At 45.9% G+C, this 22,665-nt stretch overlaps 1 protein-coding gene across 2 annotated transcripts; it reads right to left on the reverse strand.

The window, feature by feature from the left end:
• Window positions 1-4,968: 4,968 nt before the first annotated feature.
• ZC3H12A (zinc finger CCCH-type containing 12A) lies at window positions 4,969-21,091 on the reverse strand. Of its 2 annotated transcripts, none has more exons than XM_038377978.2 (6): window positions 20,922-21,091; window positions 18,934-19,542; window positions 10,579-10,718; window positions 9,136-9,370; window positions 8,215-8,321; window positions 4,969-8,107 (listed from the first exon to the last, which is right to left on the reverse strand). In XM_038377978.2, the coding sequence occupies exons 2-6, from the start codon at window positions 19,401-19,403 to the stop codon at window positions 7,065-7,067; spliced, it is 1,995 nt and encodes a 664-aa protein (XP_038233906.1). In that variant the 5' UTR covers window positions 19,404-19,542; window positions 20,922-21,091; the 3' UTR covers window positions 4,969-7,064. The 2 variants fall into 2 exon arrangements, with proteins under 2 accessions (XP_038233906.1, XP_038233907.1); XM_038377979.2 differs by having other exon boundaries at window positions 21,000-21,047.
• Window positions 21,092-22,665: the final 1,574 nt, after the last annotated feature.

Raw genomic sequence — 22,665 nt, forward strand, 5'->3', positions numbered from 1 at the left:
GGGGGACAGCGTGCCTCCGTGTGCTGCCCAGTACCCGCAAGCGCCGTCCTCACAGCTCCCATTGGCAGAGCACAGCAGAGCTCCAGGATCAATGGGTTGATGACCACTGTATTGTATATAATTATGGATTTATTTTTGCAGGGCCCCCCCTTAGCCTGAGGCTGCAGATCCTAAAGCCTCTGCATTAATCCGGCCCTGCTGGTGCAACTGCTGCTGGAATCCTGTGTCCAGTTTTGGAAATAAAGGCATACTCTTGCTGTTAGAAAGTTAATGGACCACTGGAACAACTTACCCAGGGTGGTGGTGGATTCTCCATCACTGGCCATTTTTCTAACAGATAAGAATTACTGGGAGGTGGGGGAGTATTTTCCAGCTGGGCTATGCAGGGGGTCAGACTGGATGATCTCAGTGGTCCTTCTGGCCTTGGAGTCTCTGCAGAGGGAAGGCAGGCAGGCTCCTAAGGAACAGGTCAGTGCTGCAGGGCACCAAAGGTAGGACCAGTGCAGTGCAGTGCAGACACCTGGCAAGAATTTCACTGGTTCTGAGCCTGCACCCTGCCTGGTGTTTTACCTGCAGCCCTGCTAAGCTGAAAGAGGAGCCTTGGTTAATTCTCCATCCCACCCTCTTCCCCTGTGGCTCTCCCCAGCTGGGTCATCGCAGCCTGAGGACCAGACCTCTCTGGGCTTTGCCTTTCTAGTCTTTGTTTCCTGCACAGGCCATGCCTCCCCATCCTGCATTTAGTGCAAAATTCAAAACAAAGCAAATGTCAAACATCAAAATGGCTGAAGAGGGAACTCCCCCCCGCACCCTGTTCAACAAAAACATATCAGTGAATGGGTCAGGGCTAGTGCCCAGTGTAAAGGGGAAGCAACCTCTTCCCCCTGATCAGGAGGTAGTGAGATTGAGTGGACAGAGCTGTAGACTGGGATGCGGGAGACCTGGGCTTGTTCCTGGCTCTGCCATGGGCCTGCTAGGTGACCTTGGGCAAATCACTTCACCTTTGTGCCTCAGTCTCTGCATCTGGGAAATGGGGATAACGGCACTCGCCACCGTTGGTGAAGCGTTTTGGGATTTATGGTATCTGACCTAGATATCGTTGTCATCGGGAGCCCCGTAGCTCAGAACACACAGCACATAGTGATTGCCAGACTGGATCAGACGGAAGTCTAATAGCCAGTCTCCAAGGGCGGTGGAAGAAACCCTGCAGAAAGCATTTCACTTGCCCACAAGCAGCTTCCCTCCTAACCCACGCAGAGATTGGCTTCTGCCCTAAACCAGGAGGGCTTCCGGCCCTTCCAGCGCTCTTGTTTTTTAAACTCTACTGGTTCTTGTTATCCACAAAGAACTCCACCCCTTTTTCAAATCTTGCTGCACTCTTGGCCTCAGTGATCCCTTGTGACAGTAAATTGCACAGCTTAACTGTGCATCATGTGATAAAGTATTGCCTTTATCTGTTTTAAAATAACCATCTTTCCAGTTAATTGAATGTTCCCATGCCCCTATACATTAGCATAATGGATGGTCATTCACCAGAACCTGTGTACATTTCTCATAGCTCATCTATGATGAACAGTCTCAGTACTTTTAGTCTCACTAAATATGAGAGTTTGTCCAGATCTTTAATTTTTATCAGCCATCTCTAGCCCTCTCCATTTCTGCCATACCTTTTCCGAGATGGGAATGTGCAGAACTGAAATCAGCCATCTTCGTGATTCGAGAGATCTGTATGGCTCAGGAGACACGCAAGCAGGACACAGAAATCATACTGACCCATACTGCAGCAGGGTAAAGAAAAGAACAGTTGTTTGGAGGAGGGACAGAGAACAGATAATGAAGGTCTGGTCAGACTTGTTCTGCAGGGCTCAGAGTTGCTTGATCAGCTTTGTCTGGCCCCTGCTTCCTGGGGTGTTACAGGAGTGGCCCCTGCTCTTCTACTTCATCTTGCTCTTCTGGAGTCTACTGCCCCATGCACCGTACCCAGACTTGTCCTGCAACATTACAAGACTTCCCTTGCATTTGTTGCTTACCCCATGGCCCCTGCTTCCCAGCAGCAAGGCAGGAGTTTCCCACATTTTCCCTTCATTATAGCAATGGGTGGGACTGTCGCTCAGACATAGGCTTGAGGGATTCTGTATTTAGGGGCTGAACATATCCAACATGCCCCAGACTGAGCCAGCCGCGTACCCAGCCGAGGTGCAACACAGTTTTCAGAGCACGTGTGCATGTGACCTCTTTTTTTAAAAAGAGTAGATCTGCACATTGCAGAGGAGGGTATAACCTATTTAGAGAGATAAGGAATATGATGCAGATGCAATAATCACCAATCTGACACTGGGTTCCATCTACACAGAGGTACCCAGGAGGAAGTGGTGAGCCACCGGATGTTTCTTGAAAATTCCACAATAGCAGAATATACTAGAACCAGTGTGGAGGGGTTTGGGGCAGGTTACTTTGATTTGATGGACATGATTGTGTCTGCAATTTAGAATGAACCAATACATGTAGCAGTTCAAATAAATGCTGCCAATTCCTTCTAAACAGGAGGAATGACAACTGCATCCAACAGGAAACAGATGGGCATCATTTCATCAACAGGTCCAGCTTGAGCCACCGCTACCTGGGTGTGCCTGGAGAGGCTCCAGCGAGATGCTGCAGAACAGCAAAGCCATGCCATATCTAAGGAGAGCAGAACGCTGCTCGACTGGTAGCCTGCTCCTGGGGACAGGGAGTCAGGAGATCATCATGCCATGCCCAGCTCAGGCATGGCCCTGCTGTGGGACAGTAGGCAAATCACTGCCCCATTCTCCCCTGCTACCTTCAGGCTGTTGAAAGCGGTTTGGTGGGGTCTGAACTCTAGAAGCCTCACTCCTAAAGTCTTTCCCTCTGGAGCCAGGCATGGTTACAAAATCTGCTGCAGAAACAGAGGCAAGACCAAGCTCCATCACCATCACCGCCTGAACAGAACGGCCCCAGCTCCCTTCCCTGTCAAGTTATGTTAACAAACCTGGGAACATGGGCATTAATTTACTCTGGATTTGTCTACCCATGTGTTTGTAACATGGATCAGTTTTTGGTTTGATTCCAGTATACAAATAGGAATGGCCTAGAAAGGGAGAGCTTTTATCTACAGAAAGGAGGCATTTCATTTAGAAGTGCATTCTTGAGTTCCTACAATAAGCTTTTAAAAAGTTTTCTTGTGAGTAGTTAGGGCTCAACTTTCAAGCATTAGCTGCATGTGAATTTCAGCATTACCACTAGCGATTCTTTTTTTCACCCTGAGACCATAGCACAACAAGGTAGATGGACATTTAATTCAGTCCCTGATCTCAAGTGCACTTGCACAGCTCCAACTCACCTTTAAAAATCATGGTGATGTACTCACATTATCCATTGGGAGCTGGAGGACTTACTTTCCAGAAGAAATGTGCCCTTGAAAGGCTTCCCTTACCCAACTAATAAAAGCCCTTTCATTCAGTAGGGCTCAGAGGAAAACTGCAGATTCTTATTAGAATACTTCACCTTATCCTGTTCATTGGGGTCAGCAGTTCAGACACAGAGCATGTGTGATTGCTGCCATTTTTCCAACCCGGCTGACTTTTTGGTTTGAAATAAGAGTTTTCCTTCCCCTAGGTGCCTGCCACTGCTGAGCAGCTCACCTGCCTGACAGAGGGAAGGGACCTGCTCAAGCTCATACAGCAGCTCAGAGCCAGAGCCAGGAACAGAACCCAGGCCTTCTGAGCCCCAGTCCTCCCCCTCCCCGGCTGCTGCTCTCAGATTCCCATTAGAACACAGATACACCACTACCTTCAGAGGAGGTCCCTCTTTTCCTCCAGTTTAGGGAAGGGATTTATTTCATATCAGCTGGAAAGAGCTATCTGACTGTACTAGATCAAGTGAGCACATTTGAATAAAAGACCATAAAATAATTTACAAAAAGTCAGATAAGACTATGTTGTACTGAACTCTAGAGGGTGGGGTTGGGAGAGGAAGTATTCCCCTGGAGAAATTTGAATGTTAAATTCTTACTAGACTCCCTCCTAAGCTCACTAACAAAGGCCCATGCCAAGAAAGTCTTGCATACAGCATTGTGTCATGATTCATAGCCATTTACTCAACAGCTTGCATAAATGATATGGTGCTAGACAGTTCTTAATTTATGCCACGGCTAAGCCCCAGCTCCTTTAGGGTTGGCGGTTCATAGCCCTGGCACCTCTGGACTTGCTGCTTCATTTATGAAAGTTAAAATATTGCTTATACCCCGACACCTTTCATTGCATATTAAGCACTAGTAGTCATCTGTAATAGATATACGCTCTCTGGTCAGATGTTTACATTAATCTCTTTATGTAGATCACAAAGCTGCAGAGCCAATGCTGGTATGTTTGCTTTGAGTGTTCTGTTTGAATTAGCAAGCAGAACAGAAAACAGTTTTTTGTTTTTAAATTCTGTCCAACAATTGATAGGAGGGGTGAGGAGAAGCAGGCTTCATGAGTTCTACCAAAATAATAATAAAAACACTTTGTAGCATCTTGTGTCACTTATGACAGCTGCCAAACACAACAGCAGACTTTTTCCCCCACACAGCCCGCTTAAAAACGCACATGCCAGCAGTGTGTCACTTCCCTGGACCAACACCACACTTGCTACCATGGTGTATCCCAACACTTCCATGATCCTCAGCCTCACAATCATGAATGAGTCTCTATGCCCAACCCCACAATCTGAGGCAGGGAAGTCTCATGCCCATTTCACAGATGAAGCACAGAGATTAAGTGATTTTCCTCAAGGTCATCCAGGGAGTCTGTGTCAGAGCTGGGAATTGAATCCCGAGATTCCAAGTCTCAGTCCAGTGTCTTAACAGCACAGCCACCTTTCCAGAAGCATATTGTGGTACACTCCTTAAAAGTCCCAGCCAAGCTGTAAAACAGTCTTCCCAAAAGCCATCAAAAAGAGACCCAACAACCTAGCCACGCAACCTAGCCATTTTTATTTGGGTAATGCAAGTTCTTACTTTGCCATGACATACAAAGGGCTGCCTCTTCCATATGGCTGACTGTGTGGAATCCAAGTGATACAGCAAGTTTCAATAACTGTCAACTTTAAGTATAAAAGCATCTAAGATTTTTGACTGCAATAGAACAAGTATATATTGCTATTAACTCTTCCAGAAAACATCACTAACACACAATGGCTGAGTTAAGTACAGTACTAAGTAAAATAGTATCAAACAAGTTTCTAGACAATACCATTAAAAACCATCTTTCCTGTAATTTACAAATATGCAAAGTTATCAGGTTACATAAGATTAAGAAGCATTTTGCTTACTAACATGAAACATTACAGTTTTGTAATGTATCATAATTAACCAGTTATACAGGGTTTCTGTGTCCTTGTGGTTTCCATGGCACATGGTGCCAATTTGGCTAGGCCATCCATTGGAAATCTGAGTGGTAAGAACCAGCGAACAGAATAGCCTCCAACACACCACTGAAAAGTGGCGTGGCTCAGCCACATCTGTGCACAGTTCTCCCTCTCATGGTTTGCCACTTAGAAGGACCTTGATTTAACCACAAGATGGACATAATTAAAAGAACACCACCACACAGATACAATGTGTATCAACAAGTCAACTACTTCTGGCCTGTAAGTGAAAGTTTCCTTTGCACCCTAATTAAAATGCTGGGACCAGAAGCAATTGCTACAGTATTTGCTTTTGTATATCTTAAAATTTTAGTTACAATATCTACAAGTCACCAAAGATATTCTTAACCAAAACAGACTGAAGAGGGTCAATTTGTCAAATAAAAACGAGAGAGCTTTGGAGATCTTGGGAATCAGAAGGGTGCTTGTGGGGGTGAGGAGAGAATATATAGGAGTGAAAGTGTAAAGGAGTGGCAAATTCAAAGAGAAAATACTGAATATTGCCGAAAATTTGGAGGAGCCATCAAAATTGTACCGGCAAAAGGGCAGACACACAACTTGCAAGTCTAAGTGGGACCTTAGTCACTTCATTTTACTAATCCCCACAGCTATGGTGGAGTGATGACAAAGGGGGAGCTAATATCACAGGCATTCCAGGCCTCTCCTCAGCACTATACAGATGATTCCATGGCCAGGCATAAGGGATGACCAGTGTTTTAGAGGAGCAGCACAAGCCTGCTCTTCTCTGAAGTTTGGTACAGAATGTAGTTTTGGTGGAGAAAGTGCAAGAGGCAAGTCTCCAGAGACCAGAATGCAAGAGTCACATGGAGGTTTGATGCAGTGCCAGGCCCTTCCAGGCAAGCAGAGAGAAGATGAACTCCTCACTCTTTGGATTAGTGGGAGCCCTGCAGCAGGTGAAACAACTGCCCTATTCACAGGGCAGCCCCACATAAGGCCAACTCATTAGGGGTGGGGAGGCCAGGGAAAGGCCATAAAAATGGACTCAAGTCAGCTACTGGAATCTGCCGCCTCCTCGCCAGGACAAAATGAAGATGGCCGATGGGAGTTCAAGGCAAGCGACTCAGTTAGGAACTAAGGAGCAGACTGGACAATGAGCACAGACTCCAGCCTTTCCCGAGATGTAGTTACACAGACCCTTATTGCAAAAGGCACCATCTCAGAGTAACCCCACAGACCCCACTCACTCAAGTGTAACTGTCAGATCTTTCTCATAAAGCACCGTATATCTGACTGTGTGCTACGCTGCCTTTGAATGTTGCAGGCTAATGGGAAGAACCATGGTCCGAAGTGCCCAACTGACAACTGCAGGAGCTCAATGGGCAGGACATACCCACCTGCTCCTACAGGGGAATCCCTGCTCTGTGCTCCTAAGAAAGGCAAAATCCACCCCCTTTCCCCAGATTCCTGCTAATATGCCCTAGGAGAGGATGGGACAGTTTCCTCACAAGTGGTTTTGTGAGGTGCATTATAATTGGCCACACCATTGGCCCATTGAGTCTGGTATCCTGCCTTCATCTTGGACCTGGAGCTTCAGAGGAAGGTGAAAACCCTCACTGAGGCAGCCATGCCAGTTGTGCTGTACTGTCCACAGGAGAGACATTGCTCCCAGCACATCGACTGCCTCACATACCTGGGTTCTGAGACTTGTATGTCAGTATTTCAGCAGCTAGTCTTTGGGGATCCAACAGCTGAGGGAAACGGCTCATCACAGCATCTACTAAATGGGGGTGGAATATGCCACAGAGTTTCACATGCACACTGGCTCGCTCCTCTGTGAAGCGGTCTGGCGGGGCCCACTGGCAGTGGTCACCGTACGCTGGCCCTGGGGCTCTTGGCAATGGGTGAGGGTCTCTAATGTTGCTAGGTTGTGTTGATGTGGCAGGCATTTGATATGGCTCAGACCAGTATTCACGAAGATGTCGTGCTGGGGTGTTATACTCATTGGGAATGCTGTAATGCCCGGCACCCGCTAGATGTACGGGCACTCCATAGCCTGGGAAAGAGGGAGAGGACCTCGTGAGAGAGTTCTCAGGACTATATGGCAAGTAGCTAGTATCAGAGGAGACCGATTTGCGAGAGCCATGCTTATAGTGGCCAAGGGTGTCCCGCTCTACACTAGGAGAGTGCTGGTAGACAGGTCTCTGTCTGCTGCAGCTACAGACTGCCATCTGTTCGGGGTGGGAATGCTCACAGCGAGCAGAAGATCTGCAGGACCACATCTCAGACATTTGGTTCTCAAGGGATCCAATGCCTGAGTCAAGATGCTCCTGAGAGATGTAAGAGAGAGAGTCCATATGGGGAGAAGGGGGAGGGTGCTGATACCAGTCAGAAGATCGATAGCTGCCATTGTTAGAGGGGACACTGCCCAAGGCACAATCCCCCTGGATTAGGAGGGGACTGTCGCTAGGTTTTGCTTTTTGGGCTGAGCTTTTCCTCTCCATGGAGACCTTCTGCACAGAGCCTTTGTCACTGTCTGTGGACACAGAGCAGAGGGGCTCTGCCTGGGAAGGTCTGCTCCTTTTCTCCTCTTTGGCAGTGCTGATGGGGCTCCTGGTTGGGGACAGCCTTGCATTGGCCCGTAGTTCATCAGCTACGGAGCGCTGTGGCTGGTTGATCCTTTCGGGGTGATAGAATTTACACTTAATCCCATAAGTGCATTTCTTCCCTGCAAGGAAAAGGCAGAACATAGGGTGACCTGCTGCAATTCACCAAGTGTGTACAGTTTACTCTGTACAGGCACCGCTGCCCTCAAGCATATGAGGCTAGTCTTACCGTAAGGGCACTGCTGTTTCTTGTGTTCTGGCACCAAAGGTTTCTTTCTCAGGAAGTTTTCCAGGCTGGGGCCATGCCGCCCTAAGGGGTCATCTGGAGGCATAAACCTAAAAGAAGATAATGAGCATCACTCAGGAGCAGCCACTTTCCTGGGCCAAGGTTTCAGTCTCTCGGCTGCAAGCAGATTAAAAATTACTCACATCTGCCATCCCCTCCCCGTGCCAGCCAAGAAACGAACCCTGGCATGGCCACAGGAGTCTCTGATTCAGACAATTCCTCTAGACCCAACAAGGTATCGCTATTTGGAAGAAAAGTTTCCCTTTTAATCCTCTCTTAATGACCCATGGCAGGCTGACCTGTTCATTAGCTATACAGAGCAGGGTTACTGCCTAACAGTACCGTTCAAGTAAACAGAGAAGGATTTGATCGAGATTGTTGCAAGAGGCTTCTTGCCCCAGGAACAGAGCAAGCTGCCTCCCCCACATTGCTGGTCACACCAATCCTGTGCTCTGCTGTCACATGCTGGGCCAGCTGATGGTTTTCTCATTTGTAACGCGGAGGAAGCGAGTGGTCTGTACCAGTGCCAGGCCTGCTCAGGAATGTCAGCAGGGAGGAGTTCCTGGCTCCAAGCAAGCCAAGTGCAGTCAGAGCCACTCTTGGCCTTTTTTTTGTGCCCTCCCTGTGACTTGCTGCCTATTGGGAGGAGCTGTTCCACATAGGAAGCACTGAGTCACTTCCTCTCAAATACTCACCTTAAGTCACTTGCTTTCCCTGAGTTTGACACTCGTCTTTCCAGCCCCTGTATGCCATTTCCTCCTAACACTGAGATGCCACTGACCTTCTATTAATCAAAGGCACACAGTACTATGGTCACTTAAAATTGCTGTATTGTTTTTAAGCGACTGGGGAACATGAACATACTTGTCATTAACAAAGGAATACATCAGCAAGCGCTCCTCAATGAACTTCTTCCATTCGGGACGCTCATTCTGCAGGTCACGGTAAGTGTCGTTGGAAACCACGATGCCATCAGACTCGTATGCCAGTTTCACAATGAAGCGGTCATCATAACAGACAACACGTTTGCCTCCAACCCGCCTGGAAGGAGTGAAGACCAGAATTTTCTTCTTTTCAAGGTCACGGAGAATGTGCTGGTCTGGAACAATCATGAAAATGTGGCATAAACACATACACAGCCTGGTATAATTTCCAGGCAACAGATGCCAAAAAAGTAAAGTGTAATGTTTACAGGCAAAAAACACCAAACAAATTAGCTATGAACATGCAGAGTCCAGAGTTCAAAAGGGGCATAGCGTCAGGTCCAAGGCTACTTTGACATTTCAGTTACTCTGTGTCCTGCACAGACTGCTAGTGTTAAAATCTTTCCAATTTTTAGGAAGTATTTCAATTTCCTCACCCAGCGTCCCTCTCATGGTTTAAAAGGGCACTGACCCAAACTCAATTTAACATGGACCAAGACTGTCTTCTGGCTAAGGCACTGAACTGGGACTCTGAAGATCTGGGTTCAGTCTGTGGCCCAGCCAGGAATAACTGCTGTGATCCTGGGCAAGTAATTTAGTCCCTCTGTGCCTCCATCCCTGATCTGTAAAATGGGGACAATGATTCTTCCTCGTCTTGCACACGTTAGCTGTTCTGTCTGTGTAGTTTGTAAGCTTTGAGGCATGAACTAACTCCTCCTATGTGTTTTTATAGCACCTAGCACAATGAGGTCCTGATTTTAGTTAGGACTTGCAGATGCTGCTGCAGTACAATGAAACTCCAGTCCCCATGTTTTCTTCAACCTATGACAAGCAGACCAATAAGACAAAGCCAAAGCATGCCTTTGATGGAAGTGGCCAGGCTGACTTTTTAATAGTGCTCTGGAGTATGTATGGATTTCTTTTCAGAGCTGAAATACTGACTTAGGAACACCTCAAACCTCAGTTCCTTGGAAACTCAAAACAGCATTTATCACCACCTGGACCCATCTGAATAGATCCCCAAGCTGCTTGTCTGTTAACATTTCATACAGGTGTGCTGTATGGCCATTTACAAGAGGAGAAAATGAATTCTGGCGATAAGAGAAGGTAACACATCAAATGAGTAAACTTCAGGAATAAAGAAGCATTTTGGAATAAAGTTAGTTATGTTCTTTGAACTCAGCTACCTTATTGAGCAAGAACTTGCTTAGAGGAGAGGTTAGGGATTTGAAATTTCACTGGTCAGAAGCTTGGTTAAGTTTCTAGTGCTCTTATTTTCTATTTGCTACCTAGGAGCTTACTTGCCAAAAGGACCTTGGCAGGCTTATTAAAATGCTACAGTTGGAAGCTTTAGAGATTTAGTTTTGGCTTTAGAGTTCCACACCTGTGATGGGCACATCTGGTCTTGGCTGTTCTTTTCTCCAGGATGGCACAAAGACTGTGATATCTGGGTGTCCTCTGTCCCAAAACCAGTGAACGGCCAGCAGGATACCTCGGCAGGAGAACACTTCTTTATTTCCATGGCTGCATTAAAGAGGATGGAAGAGGACCTTGTTTTCAGTATTCAGATACAAAGTACTTTTGCGTATTCACAGACAGCACACGAGTCAGACAGTCCAATACTAAGCAGGGAAAGCCGGTGTATTAGACATTCTTTTCAAGGTGGTACTTTTGTAGACACAGTATCCTGTTACTCTACAGCGTCTGAATTTGTCCATTTATTGCAATACATTAAAGAGGTTGAGGGCACCAGAAGTTGTGTCTTAAGCTATTCTAAAGCTGCAATACCCACAAATCCCCAGATGCACAGAGCACTGACAACTTTCATCAATTTTTAGCATCTCTGAAATCAGGGCCCACTTGTTTACAATGGGACATTCAAATCTATATTTAGACTCCTAAGTTACATTTAAGTTTTGCTGGCATAGCTATGTCAGTGGGGGGAGGAGAGGGGGCACAGGAGAGGAAAGAAGAGAGAAATCACACCCATAGCCAACAGAGTGCTATTGGCAAACCCTCCTAGTGTAAATGCAGTTATGTTGGCAGAAAAGTCCATTTGCAGTATAGCTTCATTTTGTTTGGAGAACTGGGATAAACAAGCAATACCGACAAAAGGACTCTTGCCACTACAACTTTGTTCAGACTAGGAGGGGTCGCCAATGTAGCTAGACCAGCAAACGGTTGTAGTATAGGAGTCTTTTTCCTTTTGCTTTACTTCATACCAAAAATGTGTTCAACAAAGATCATCTGTAAAGATAGGGAAGGACAGATCCACTTCGCATTATACAGAGCCCAGTATGTGGAGAGACTGCCTGTGACTGCACTGTGTTTATGAAATGGCAACTTCAAACCTGAAAGCTCTGAATAAATTCTTTATATCCAGCTGGCCTGTTAGAGACAATCAAGAAAAGGAAAAATTCTACCAGAAGAAAAGGGCAGTCACAAGCATCAGAGATTAGTTGCTAGTACAACACAATCCTTCCTATTGAATAGTCAATTAAGTCAGATCAATAAGTCTCTGGAGAGTTTCTATATAACACATGGCTGGTAATAGTTTCTTTGCAGGTTCCAGTATTCACAATGTTATCAGTGCTTATGTTGCACATTAACTAGAAATATTATCAACTGTTTCCAGGTTACTAGTTTCACAGTAGTGACAGATCAGGGATGTAAGTGGTATTTACTTTAGGGTGACTTTCAGAGATCTGCATGTTGCACTGAAGAGTATGAATGGGGAGTCATTCAAGAGAATTGATTTCCCCTCACTACCCATTTAACAAAAATTCATATTACATTTCTAAAAATATTAATATCCACAATGCAAAAATAATTAGATTATGATCCATGCAAATTCAAGAATCTGTCAGAGTTCAAGGAACTTGCTTTATGTTTAAGCAACCCTCTCTTCAGTAGGTAAAAGATACTCTGGAAGGCTATGTTCAGAGTCAAGTATTTTTGAAACAAATAAGAACTACATTAAAGTGCATTACCAAGGTAAAGAAATGCAGTAGCATATTAGCATACAAAAAGCCTTGTCTCCTATTTCTTGGGTGGTGGACAACTGACTACCGTTGAAGCTAGTTCATTTTGTTACCCAGACTCATGTATTCTAACTGGCCAACTTCGATCAGGCCATCTTGTGATCCACTATCATTAAATACAGTCCGTGATCTGGGGCTCAGATTCACGTGGTTTTTTTGGGTAAGGCAACTGCTCAGGTTGGTGTTCTATGAAGAGCATACATGTCACTTCACTTTTCACAAGAACCAGGGTTGTAACTCTTGTATCCTTGCCAAATTCTAATTTAGGTAGTTACATGGTGCCTATTTAAGTTCCCTTGCAGTTTCAGAGAACAAGATTTGTTTCCTATCCTAAACTGTAGTGTAATGTTAACATGTGCCAATAAAGAAATGTCACATTCCACATCAGAGGCAGCTGCATTTCACTGATGAAGATATTCCTGGTTCAAAACTGCTTGAGTAACCTTCATAACAAAAGATGCTATATAAATGCAAGATAACACAAACAGGATTAGTATTTTCTGTGAGTATTGCCTGCAAGTCTTATCACAATTTTTAAAGGTGAAAGTTCTTATGTGGAAAAGCAATGGGCACCTAGTCAGGAAAAATCTGCTTATTTATACCACCACCATTGCAGGGCTCAGAATGGCTTCTGACAAATACAAAGGTACACAGATCACAAGAAAAATGAGGAGTCTTGTCGGCACCTTAAAGACTAACAGATTTATTTGGGCAGAAGCTTTTGTGGGTAAAAAACCCACTTCAGATGCATGGAGTGAAAATTACAGATGCAAGCATAAATACACTGACACATGAAAAGAAGAGAGTTACCTTACAAGTGGAGAACCAGTGTTGACACGGCCAATTCAAACAGGGTGTATGTGGTACACTCCCAATAATTGATGAGGAGTTGTCAATACCAAGAGAGGGAAAATTACTTTGTAGTGAGCCAAGGTCCATACCATATTAAGTCATTCTGCAGTCTTAGAGACTGATCTGGCAAACTCTTGGCCAATCAGAGTAATCTCATTGTGTCCTCACAGTAGGCAAAGCTACACAGTCAGTCAACATTTGCAGTGTTGAGGCATAAAGCAGGTACAGTATACTTAAATGAAGTCAGAGATAACTGGAAAAAGCTGAAGCACAGACATGAGAGGGGGCATCTTTTTTGGTGCATGTGGGCGTACAAACATCCCCCATAAAACATACAGAAGTAAATGTTCTTTGGAAAAAGCTTTGGACTCAACTCTCCTTGGATTAGCCATTGCATACTATATTCTTGAACCCTGCTCTTGAGTTTTTTTGGTAACAATATCAGAAGTGCCTACCTTCAAAGAGACCATTTGTTTCTCTGCAAAACAGTTAAATGCCAGAATACCAAAAGCACTAGAGTTTTGGCCTCTGGATCCTCTTGTTAGGATCTTATGAAGTGAAAGCAGAAGGCTCATTATCCAAATTTAGCTTTTCTGTGAGTAAAGTGGAAAAAGGCACCTATGTTCTTTCCCCAATAATAGATTTTTAAAAATGGCAAGCAACTCAATAGTGCTCCTATTACAAGCCTAAACATGGCATTTTGTGGCTTTTGCCAGTTTAGTCGCTTTGAAACAGTAAGATTTTTTTTTAAGTGCCTATCAATTTGCATGAAAAAACTGAACACATGCAGCAGCCACCTTCTAAATGAAATAACTTCAGCATGTTTTCTTCCCACCCACTGCCACAGCAACACAACACAACTTCTCCTTTGCCTTTTAGAGTACAGTACAATCTCAGAGTTACGAACTTCAGAGTTACAAACTGACCAGTTAATCTCACACCTCATTTGGATCCGGATTTACACAATCAGACAGCAACACAGACCAAAAAAGCAAATACAGCACAGTACTGTGTTAAATGTAAATTAAAAAAAAAAATAACGGGAATGAAGCATTTTTCTTCTGCATAGTAAAGTTTCAAAGCTGTATTAAGTCAATGTTCAGTTGTAAACTTTTGAAAGAACCACCAGAATGTTTTGTTCAGCGTTATGAACAACCTCTATTCCTGAGGCGTTTGTAACTGAGGTTCTATCATAGAAGGGTTTAAAGAAACCCACCACCATCCAAAGTTCGCTTCCCCACTGAACCAAACTCCAGCCTAGAAATAATTTTTTAAAGCTCCTGAAACAGAGACTATATTATAATATAACTGAAGACATGCTCAGATACGACAGTGATGGGAGTCAAATGAGTACCTGACAGGGCAAAACTTTCACTGCTGCGGGACCAAGAATTACTATTCTTTCTCCTTAAACTCCCAGCTCCAGGGTATTTTACAGATTATAGAACTATCATCATTTGAATTGGCTCTATATGGACACAGATTTGAAGTGATATTTCAATTTTATCATTGTATGGAATTCTCTAGTTTAATCAAAATGGGTCCTTCATTCTGTAGGAAATAAAGAGAGCCAAGCTGGGGGAGCAATTTCTGTTGGTGAGACACACAAGCTTTCAAGCTACACAGAGCTCTCCTTCAGATCTCAGAAAGATACCCAGAGCATCCCAGCTAAATACGAGGTGGTACAAATTGTAACATGTTTTAAGAGACCATTCAAGGTGAAGTGAGCAATTAACAGTAGTAGGACAAGGAAGGATCAGTGGATTATCGATTGTTATAATGAGTCATAAATCCAGAATCTTTACCGAGTACATGATTTTTAGTGTCTAGCAGAGTTCTGACTTTAAACTCCCATGCTTGTCTGTTGAAGGTGTTGTGCAGGTTTCCATTGAGGACGAGGACTGAGAGGTCAGATATGGGGTCATTGTTTTGTGAAGAGTGCTCGTCCATGGGTGATTGGGTGTTCTTGTCTTATTTTTCTGTGAGAGTTCATTCAAGAGCATAGTGATTGTGTGGTTTCACCCACATAGTTATTGGGGCACATAGTGCACTGGATGAGGTACACCACATGTTGTGATAGGCACATGTGGGACCCACAGATCTTGAAAGATGTGTTGGGGGAGGGTCCGATAACTGCAGAAGTGTTATCTGCCCACTTGAATGGTTTCTTACAATGTTAATTCCTTATTCTAAACAATCTGTTCCACCTTGTATTTAGCTGCAACACTCTGGGTATGTCTACACTGCAAAGTAAGCCCAGGCTTGAGCCTAACCCCCCTTCCATCTACATATAAATCATGTTAATCCAGGGCTTAGATAGAGGATCCCAAGGGGTTGGAGGGTACAAGTCTGAGTTAAGCCAGGACCCAGGGTTCAAGCCCTATTACAGAAGCAGCCCCACTGGACTCATGTTCTGGGAGTACGCTACAAGTATCCCTCAGTCCCACAGGCCAACTTTATTTGCCCTCTGCAGAGTCAAGTTTTCCCACATTGCAATACGAACAAAGGGCTAGAGTGTCTACATTTTGGGAGTGCGCAGGATATGAGTGGTTGGACTCAGACCTATGTAATGCAACGTAGATGCCGGAGCCCCAGGTTAGGATCCAGGGTTCAGTAATTCCTAACCTGGAGTTACAAATGAGTGTAGACTCTCAAGCTGTTGATAAACAAACCCAGGGTCTGCTAACTTGAGTTCTATTAACCCTAGGCTTACATTGCAGTGTAGACCTATCCTTTGAGTACCTTTCCCAGACCTGAAGAAGAGCTCTATGCAAGCTCAAAGATTGTCTTGTTCACCAACAGAAGTTGATCCAATAAAAGATATTACCTCACCCACTTTGTCTTTCTAATCTCCTGGGACCAACATGGCTACAACTACACTGCAAACAGGAAATAAAAAAAAATTCGTTTTACCGCACGTAAGATTTAAGCCAATGACCAATTTGAGACCGTTGTAAGGTCTATTTGGATACGGAGATAAACAGGGGGAATTGAACATTACCTACGTTTGTTTTGTGTCCCCCCCACAATTATTCAAAACAAATGCAGAAGCTTACTGTACCCCAGGGACAGCTTCCAGGCAGCAGTGCTATCTATAAAACTTCACTGAGAATGTTTTAAAATAGTAAGCTCCCAAAGTTCAATTAGCTTACATCAGTGGCCAGAGGAAAAATACCCAAAAAGGAGTTTTTACAAAACCAATAGAGTTGAAAGATACCCAAACATTTACCACCACAGTTCCTGAAAGATTAAATGAAAGACATGCATTCAGGTTTCTGGAGTCCCAGCTAACAAGACCGAGTCCGTCATGAAAATGGTCAAATGGGCTGATCTGATTTGGCAACTACTGAGAAATTCCCTTAGAAGGAAGTAGAAGCTAATTTCCACTGAGATTTGCATATGATGTTGAGAGCTGTACAGGGTGGCCTGCTGCTCATTGTGCAAGTGAATCAGCAGGGAACATCATACACCATTAATACAGGAAGTTTCAGAATGGAATTCCCCTCCTGGTAAACAGCTTTAAAAAACCCACACCAGTCAACTGATTGCTTTGCAAACATTAAACTTTGTTCCAGCTGCAGTATTACTACATCTTTATAGGAATCAGAGGAGAAATGTTCTTCCTTTAAATGGCAGCTAAAGATCAAGTGTTATAAGTACAGAAAAAGAGAAACCAAAACAGACATTTCCAGATGGACAGATTCTGTCCTGCCAAGTTTTCTCAAATATATCATAACAAATATTTAGATGAGCAGAATCAAACAGTATTTGCTTTGGAACCATTCACCCTAAAGTTTAGTCATAACAAGTGGCACATTTCTAATGGGGAGAAAAGCATTGGTTAAGGCAACAAGGCAGGCATAAACCTGGATATGTAAATCAACTACTCCCCTGAAGAAGAGGCAACTACAGGCATGATATTGAAAAAAAAAAAAAAAAAAAACCAAGTCATACTTATGCTGGATGCCTTACCCCCTGGAATGTGTTTCAACTCCTCCTTCCTCAACACAGCTCCCTAATGCAGAAGGCCCAACCCCTCTGGTGGTCTAGAAATCCCACTAACTCTGAAATGGACAAGTGGGCCAATTCTATTCTGCAGTTATTTCATGCCATACAAGTGAGGAACAGATATCTTTCTCCACAGTCCCAAATCAAGACTACTAGTCACCGCACACCTGGTCTGCCCATGACCACATCTGCCAGGCACTCGCCTTTGCTTGAGGTGGCTTGATGGAAGAGTATTCAGGGGTAAGAGGTCACTGTAGCCTAATACTTTGTCTGCATGCACTAAAATTCAGAGTTAAAGGTTTCTGCAATAAAATTAACACTACCCACTAGCACATCTCTTAAAATAAGGTCTTTTCTCCCATGAACACACTATGCTGGGAAATGCAGCTTTGTTGGAGAAACAATTATTAATGGAAAGGGGCCAATCTCTCTCCTACACACACTTCCAGGTTAAGTCCACTGGCTATAAAGTCTGGTAGGTCAGTGTGAACATCAGAGCGCAGACACTATTTCCTGATCATACTGGCTAAATTGGGTCTGGGCTCTCGGATCTGTTATATGGTCAAGAGATAGGGTGTTCCCCTTCCTTCCTCATACAGTCTTACTCAGCCATATTGCCAATCATGACTTGGGGGAAAAAAACCCCACACCTGTAAGACAGTCTTCATAAAGGACTTTCTTCTGCCGTAGGTAAATCCTCTAGAGTAGCTCTGTGTGCACTGACATGTATCTTCTCATTACAAGAGAGATTAAGACAATCAAATATAAACTGAAGGAAACTTGTATTTAAACTGAAGTGGCGGAATCAGATTTGAAGTCCGAGTGTATTATCCTCTGGCCAACTGGTTCCACAGGACTTTATTTTTTTTTAAATCTAGAGGCAAGTATACTGTAGGTGCAAAAACAACTCACTAAAGGGGAACCTTCCTCATATCCTCCCAGTTCTCCCCCCAAAAATCCACTTTACCATTCTTAGGGGGCAAAATGAGGCTGAAAACTTTTAATCCAGCCTGGGCCAGTACTGAATCTGTCCAGTACACATGGTACCAGAAACATCTGTCCAGTAAGTGACAGATCTCTTGATCAGATTGCCTATGAAAAGAGGGCAGGCTCTCTCAACAGAAGGTATGAGAGATTTGCAGATAAGTCATCATCTTGCCTCCATGTTCTCAGCTGTCAATGATGCTGCAGAACTGATGTACCAGTGTCATTCTGAACTGGAAATCTGTTCCTCTTTTCTTCCACCCAATCTGCAGATCTGCCATGACATTTAACCAAAAAATTGTGGAAACTAGACCCGAGATGCTGCTTTACTCAAACCTACAGCCTCCTCTAATCAACCTTCAAAAAAGTATTTGTTGAGCAACTTCCTGCTTTTAGAGCTTACATACAGTAATTAGGTAACAGGACTACACATCAGAGATTTCACTTCTGCTTGCTAGTTTAAATACAAGAACTTTAGCATTTCATATCAAACAAGTCCAAAATTCCCACTGAGCATAAAAGTCCCCATCATTCGCAGCCTGGTGGGACATGGCAGACAAACCAAGGACTGAATGGGCCATTAAGACAGATTGAACCTCACATTTGTAGATGTTGCCCTTCGAGGTGAGGGAATGAAACATGTTGGTGAGACTGCTCTACCAAAGCCCAGCCTGGCCTCACCTTTGTGGAGAGCTTGGATGCCTCCAGAGTTTTTAATCTGGTACCTTTCATAAGCACTAAATTCCCCAAAACCAAAAACCTTAAGAAATGTAAAGAAATTACTTTATAATTTAATCTGATGTCAACTATGCTAAAATTAAAGACGCTTCTCCCACTGAAGGGGACCAACATACCTCATTGCCACATTGCTTCCATCAATAACAATGGGTTTTAAATTACTGCCTTCCTTCTCCTCCAACAGCGGCACAGGTGCAGGGGTTTTGTTGGCAACTCCCCCACGAGGTACCAATGGGGCGTCTACGGCCTCCTGTGGGGGGTCGGTAGTCTCTCGGTCAGCAGCTGCAGCACCATGCTTCACAAGCTCCCCAAGGACAGTATTGGTGTCAGCATTTGAGCCCAGTTTTTGGAGAACGATATAGATCTCTTCTGATGAGTAGCCCAGTTTGCGGAAGAAGTCCACTTTCATTTGCATCTCGGCACTGTCCATGAGGTCCTGCTCCGAAATCCTGAGCCTTTCCTGTGCTGCTCGGGATACCACATCCACCAGGCTGAATGGCGCACACTCTGTAGGGCTCTGACCCTCCGCAGGAAGCATACAGTTCAAGTTGAGGTGATCGTTTTCAGATGTATCTTTGGAGCTCATGCTTTTGTCAACCTGAGCAACTTAATGTTTGCCAGCTGGAAACATCTCACTCCAGCTGGGAAAACCCAGAGCAGAAGGAATACTGTCCAAGTTCATAATTTTCCTGGGGCAAGTTCTGTTTTTCATTCACACACAGTATCTGTGAATCAATATAGTGATCGTTAACTCCTAAAGACTTGATTAAAATAAAGGAAATTCAGGAACTGTTTTCACATTAACATTCTTCAAATTCTTCTCTGTAGCTCAGCTACTCAAGAACTCTTGAAATCCTTTTATTGATACTTCATGTTTATGTTTCCAAAGCACATCACAAGAATTGAGAAATCTTTAGAAATCCCATCCCCCAACAGCTTGTTAACATGCAGATTGTTTGCACTAAATTTAATTCAGTGTTTGTCAAAATAGGGTATCGCCTTCCTATAGCACATCAGATGCACTTGTTTTTTTTCCCGCCCCATTGAAGGCATCCGATGAAGTGAGCTGTAGCTCACGAAAGCTTATGCTCAAATAAATTTGTTAGTCTCTAAGGTGCCACAAGTCCTCCTTTTCTTTTTGCGAATACAGACTAACACGGCTGCTGCTCTGAAACTTGTTAAAATGGTCACCTACGCCATGGTTTTTGTAATAAGGATCCTGGGATGTGCAACATCATTCTTAGCACATAAACAGCAATTTTCACCCTCAAAAGTTAACTGATTAAGCCCCACAAACATCCCTATGAGATAGGGTCAGTTATTAATCCTTGCGCAGGTGGGAAAACCAAGACTAAGGCTAAGCAACTTGCGCGAAGTCATGGAGCGAGGGTCAACGACAGACGGGTAGCTGGGACGCAGACTCCAGGTCCCGTGCTCAGACCATGCAACCCCCTTGTCCGTGTTGCACCCTTCCAACGGGGACACGCCTGCAGCCCTCTAGCTACTACGACCTGAGCTAAAACGTAGTCTCGGAGTCCGAGGAGCGCGCACCGGTGCTCAACGGTGGCCTCGAGCTTCGGTGAAAAGAGCACATCCCCACCCACTCGCCCCCGGGAGAGCCGTGCAGGAGACACGCCGGGCGCACGCGCCCCCCGCCCCGGCTCTCTCCCCGAAACCCCGAGGGTCTGCCCCTCGCCTGCCAGCGCAGTCCAGCAAACGGGGGCCTGCACCCGGCTCTTACCCCCCACTCTGCTCGGGGCCTGGGGCGAGTCATTCCCCCCCCCGGGCCCTGCATGGCGGCAGCAAGCTGGGGGGGGGGGGGGTTGTACCGTGACTCGCACAAGGGGGGGGCCCCGATCCCGGGGGGGGGCAGAACAAGGAATAAAGCATGAATGGGGGGGCAGCCCCTTTGCCTGCCCCCCCGCGAATGGAAGGCAGCCCCTCCCGCTCCGGCCGCGAATGGGGGGCAGCTCCGGCCGCGAATGGGGGGCAGCCCCCCCCGCTCCGGCCCCCTAGCCGCGAACGGGGGGGTTAAGGCCCCGCTCCGGCCCCCGGCTGTACCCGCCGCTTTGGGGCGAACGGGGCCCGGCCCGGCCCGACTCACCGGCCTGGGCGCCGAGCGCCGCCGAGGGTCCATGGGCGGCGGGGCCGGGCGCGCTGGGCCGGGGCCGCCGCTTTATACCTGGGCCGGGCCCGGCAGGTGGCAACGCGGAAGCGGGGCGAGGAGGAGCCGCGGCCGTTTCCTCATCCGCCGCGCCCGGCCTCGCAGGGCCCGCCCCCGTCCGCCCCTTGGGGCGTGGTGCCGGAGCCCCCGTCCTCCCACGCTTTCGGGGGGCCAGAGCCCCCCTTCCCCCAGGCACAGCGAGGGCGGGGTACACGGCACCCCGTCCCTCAGACGCCCTGAAAGGGGGCGGGGGTACCGGGATCCCGCTTCCCCCACACGCCGGGGCAGGGGCGCCTCTCCTCCCCCTGTGTTGTAGGGCTGAGCTGGGACCCACAGCCAGGTGCTGTGTGTCCCCAAAGCTGCCATCGTGGGCAGCGAGGGGAACTAGGGGGGCTCCTGCACCCCCTGGCTTGAAGTGGTTTCCATTATACGCAGGGTTCACAGTTGGGCGCAACGGCTCTCAGCACCCCCCACTCTACCAATTGTTCCAGCCCCCCTGGCTGGGGGGGACCCTGCTGGCCCCACGGCCTTTGCCCAGTCTCCCTGGCTGGCCCCGTTCTCCCCAGAGTGGGTCATGGCTCCTTGTACTGGCGGCTGCTGGGGTTTGATTTATTTCTCCCCCCGATTTGGGGTGTAGCTTAAAACTCCTGCCCCAGGGAGACGTACGCTGCTGAGAGCCCAATTTACATGGGCGAGAGATGTTTCTAGCTCTCATGATTGCGGAGAAGAGTATGGAAATATGACCCGTGTGCACCTCAAAGGCTCAGACACCAGCAGGCCAAGTAATACGACAGCCCCCCAGCACGAGTACTTTTGAAAGTCTCAGGACTTTAAGTTTCAGAGTAGCAGCCGTGTTAGTCTGTATTCGCAAAAAGAAAAGGAGGACTTGTGGCACCTTAGAGACTAACAAATTTATTTGAGCGTAAGCTTTCGTGAGCTACAGCTCACTTCATCGGATGCATTCGACAAAGTGAGCTGTAGCTCACGAAAGCTTACACTCAAATAAATTTGTTAGTCTCTAGGGTACCACAAGTCCTCCTTTTCTTTTAGGAGTTTAAGTGAGTCTCATAATTTTTGAATACTTAGAGTTGGTAACACAGAAAATCTCAGAACTAAAGTGAGTCAGAGCTGCTGGGCTCGGGGCCTTGGGAAGGCAACCAACTCGATCAGGTGCCTCACTTTAGGCTGCCACATTTGTGGGAGGGGGCAGGGAGCAGTATTTTCAAATCGGAGACAGAGCTGGCTCTTCCTCGTGCTGTGTGATCTTCCACAGGTGTTTTTCCAGCAAGCTGTGCAGATTGAAATCCTAAAGCTACAGGGACCCATCTGTTGCTTTGGCATGTATTCTTCTGCCAATCCTACTTAGACTTCCTTTTGCTTCATCACCTATTCCTTGTTCTTCATCTATAGTTTAGTGATAATTACTTCAGGGTATTTGAGTTTTTCAGCCCATTTTTGGGGTTTGTTGTCTCCATATCAGAGATAACTCAAGTGCTTTACATTTCTCGGCTGCCTCTCCTTTCCTGCCCATTTTTCTACATTTTTATGCAGTTGCTGTGTTCTTACTCTCAGACACCTGATGAAGTGAGCTGTAGCTCACAAAAGCTTGTGCTCAAATAAATTTGTTAGTCTCTAAGGTGCCGCAAGTCCTCCTTTCCTTTTTGCGAATACAGACGAACATGGC

This window comes from Dermochelys coriacea, chromosome 19, assembly GCF_009764565.3.
Source record: "Dermochelys coriacea isolate rDerCor1 chromosome 19, rDerCor1.pri.v4, whole genome shotgun sequence".
NCBI classification, from domain to species: Eukaryota; Metazoa; Chordata; order Testudines; family Dermochelyidae; genus Dermochelys; species Dermochelys coriacea.

Bases quoted from the DNA above. Each gene is read 5' to 3' on its own strand.
- ZC3H12A (XM_038377978.2), bottom strand. From the start codon at position 19,403: ATGAGCTCCAAAGATACATCTGAAAACGATCACCTCAACTTGAACTGT. The intron at 8,322-9,135 runs GTATGTTCATGT...ATCTTCTTTTAG, and splicing joins TATTCCTTTGTTAATGACAA to GTTTATGCCTCCAGATGACC. The intron at 8,108-8,214 runs GTAAGACTAGCC...TTTTCCTTGCAG, and splicing joins GAAACAGCAGTGCCCTTACG to GGAAGAAATGCACTTATGGG.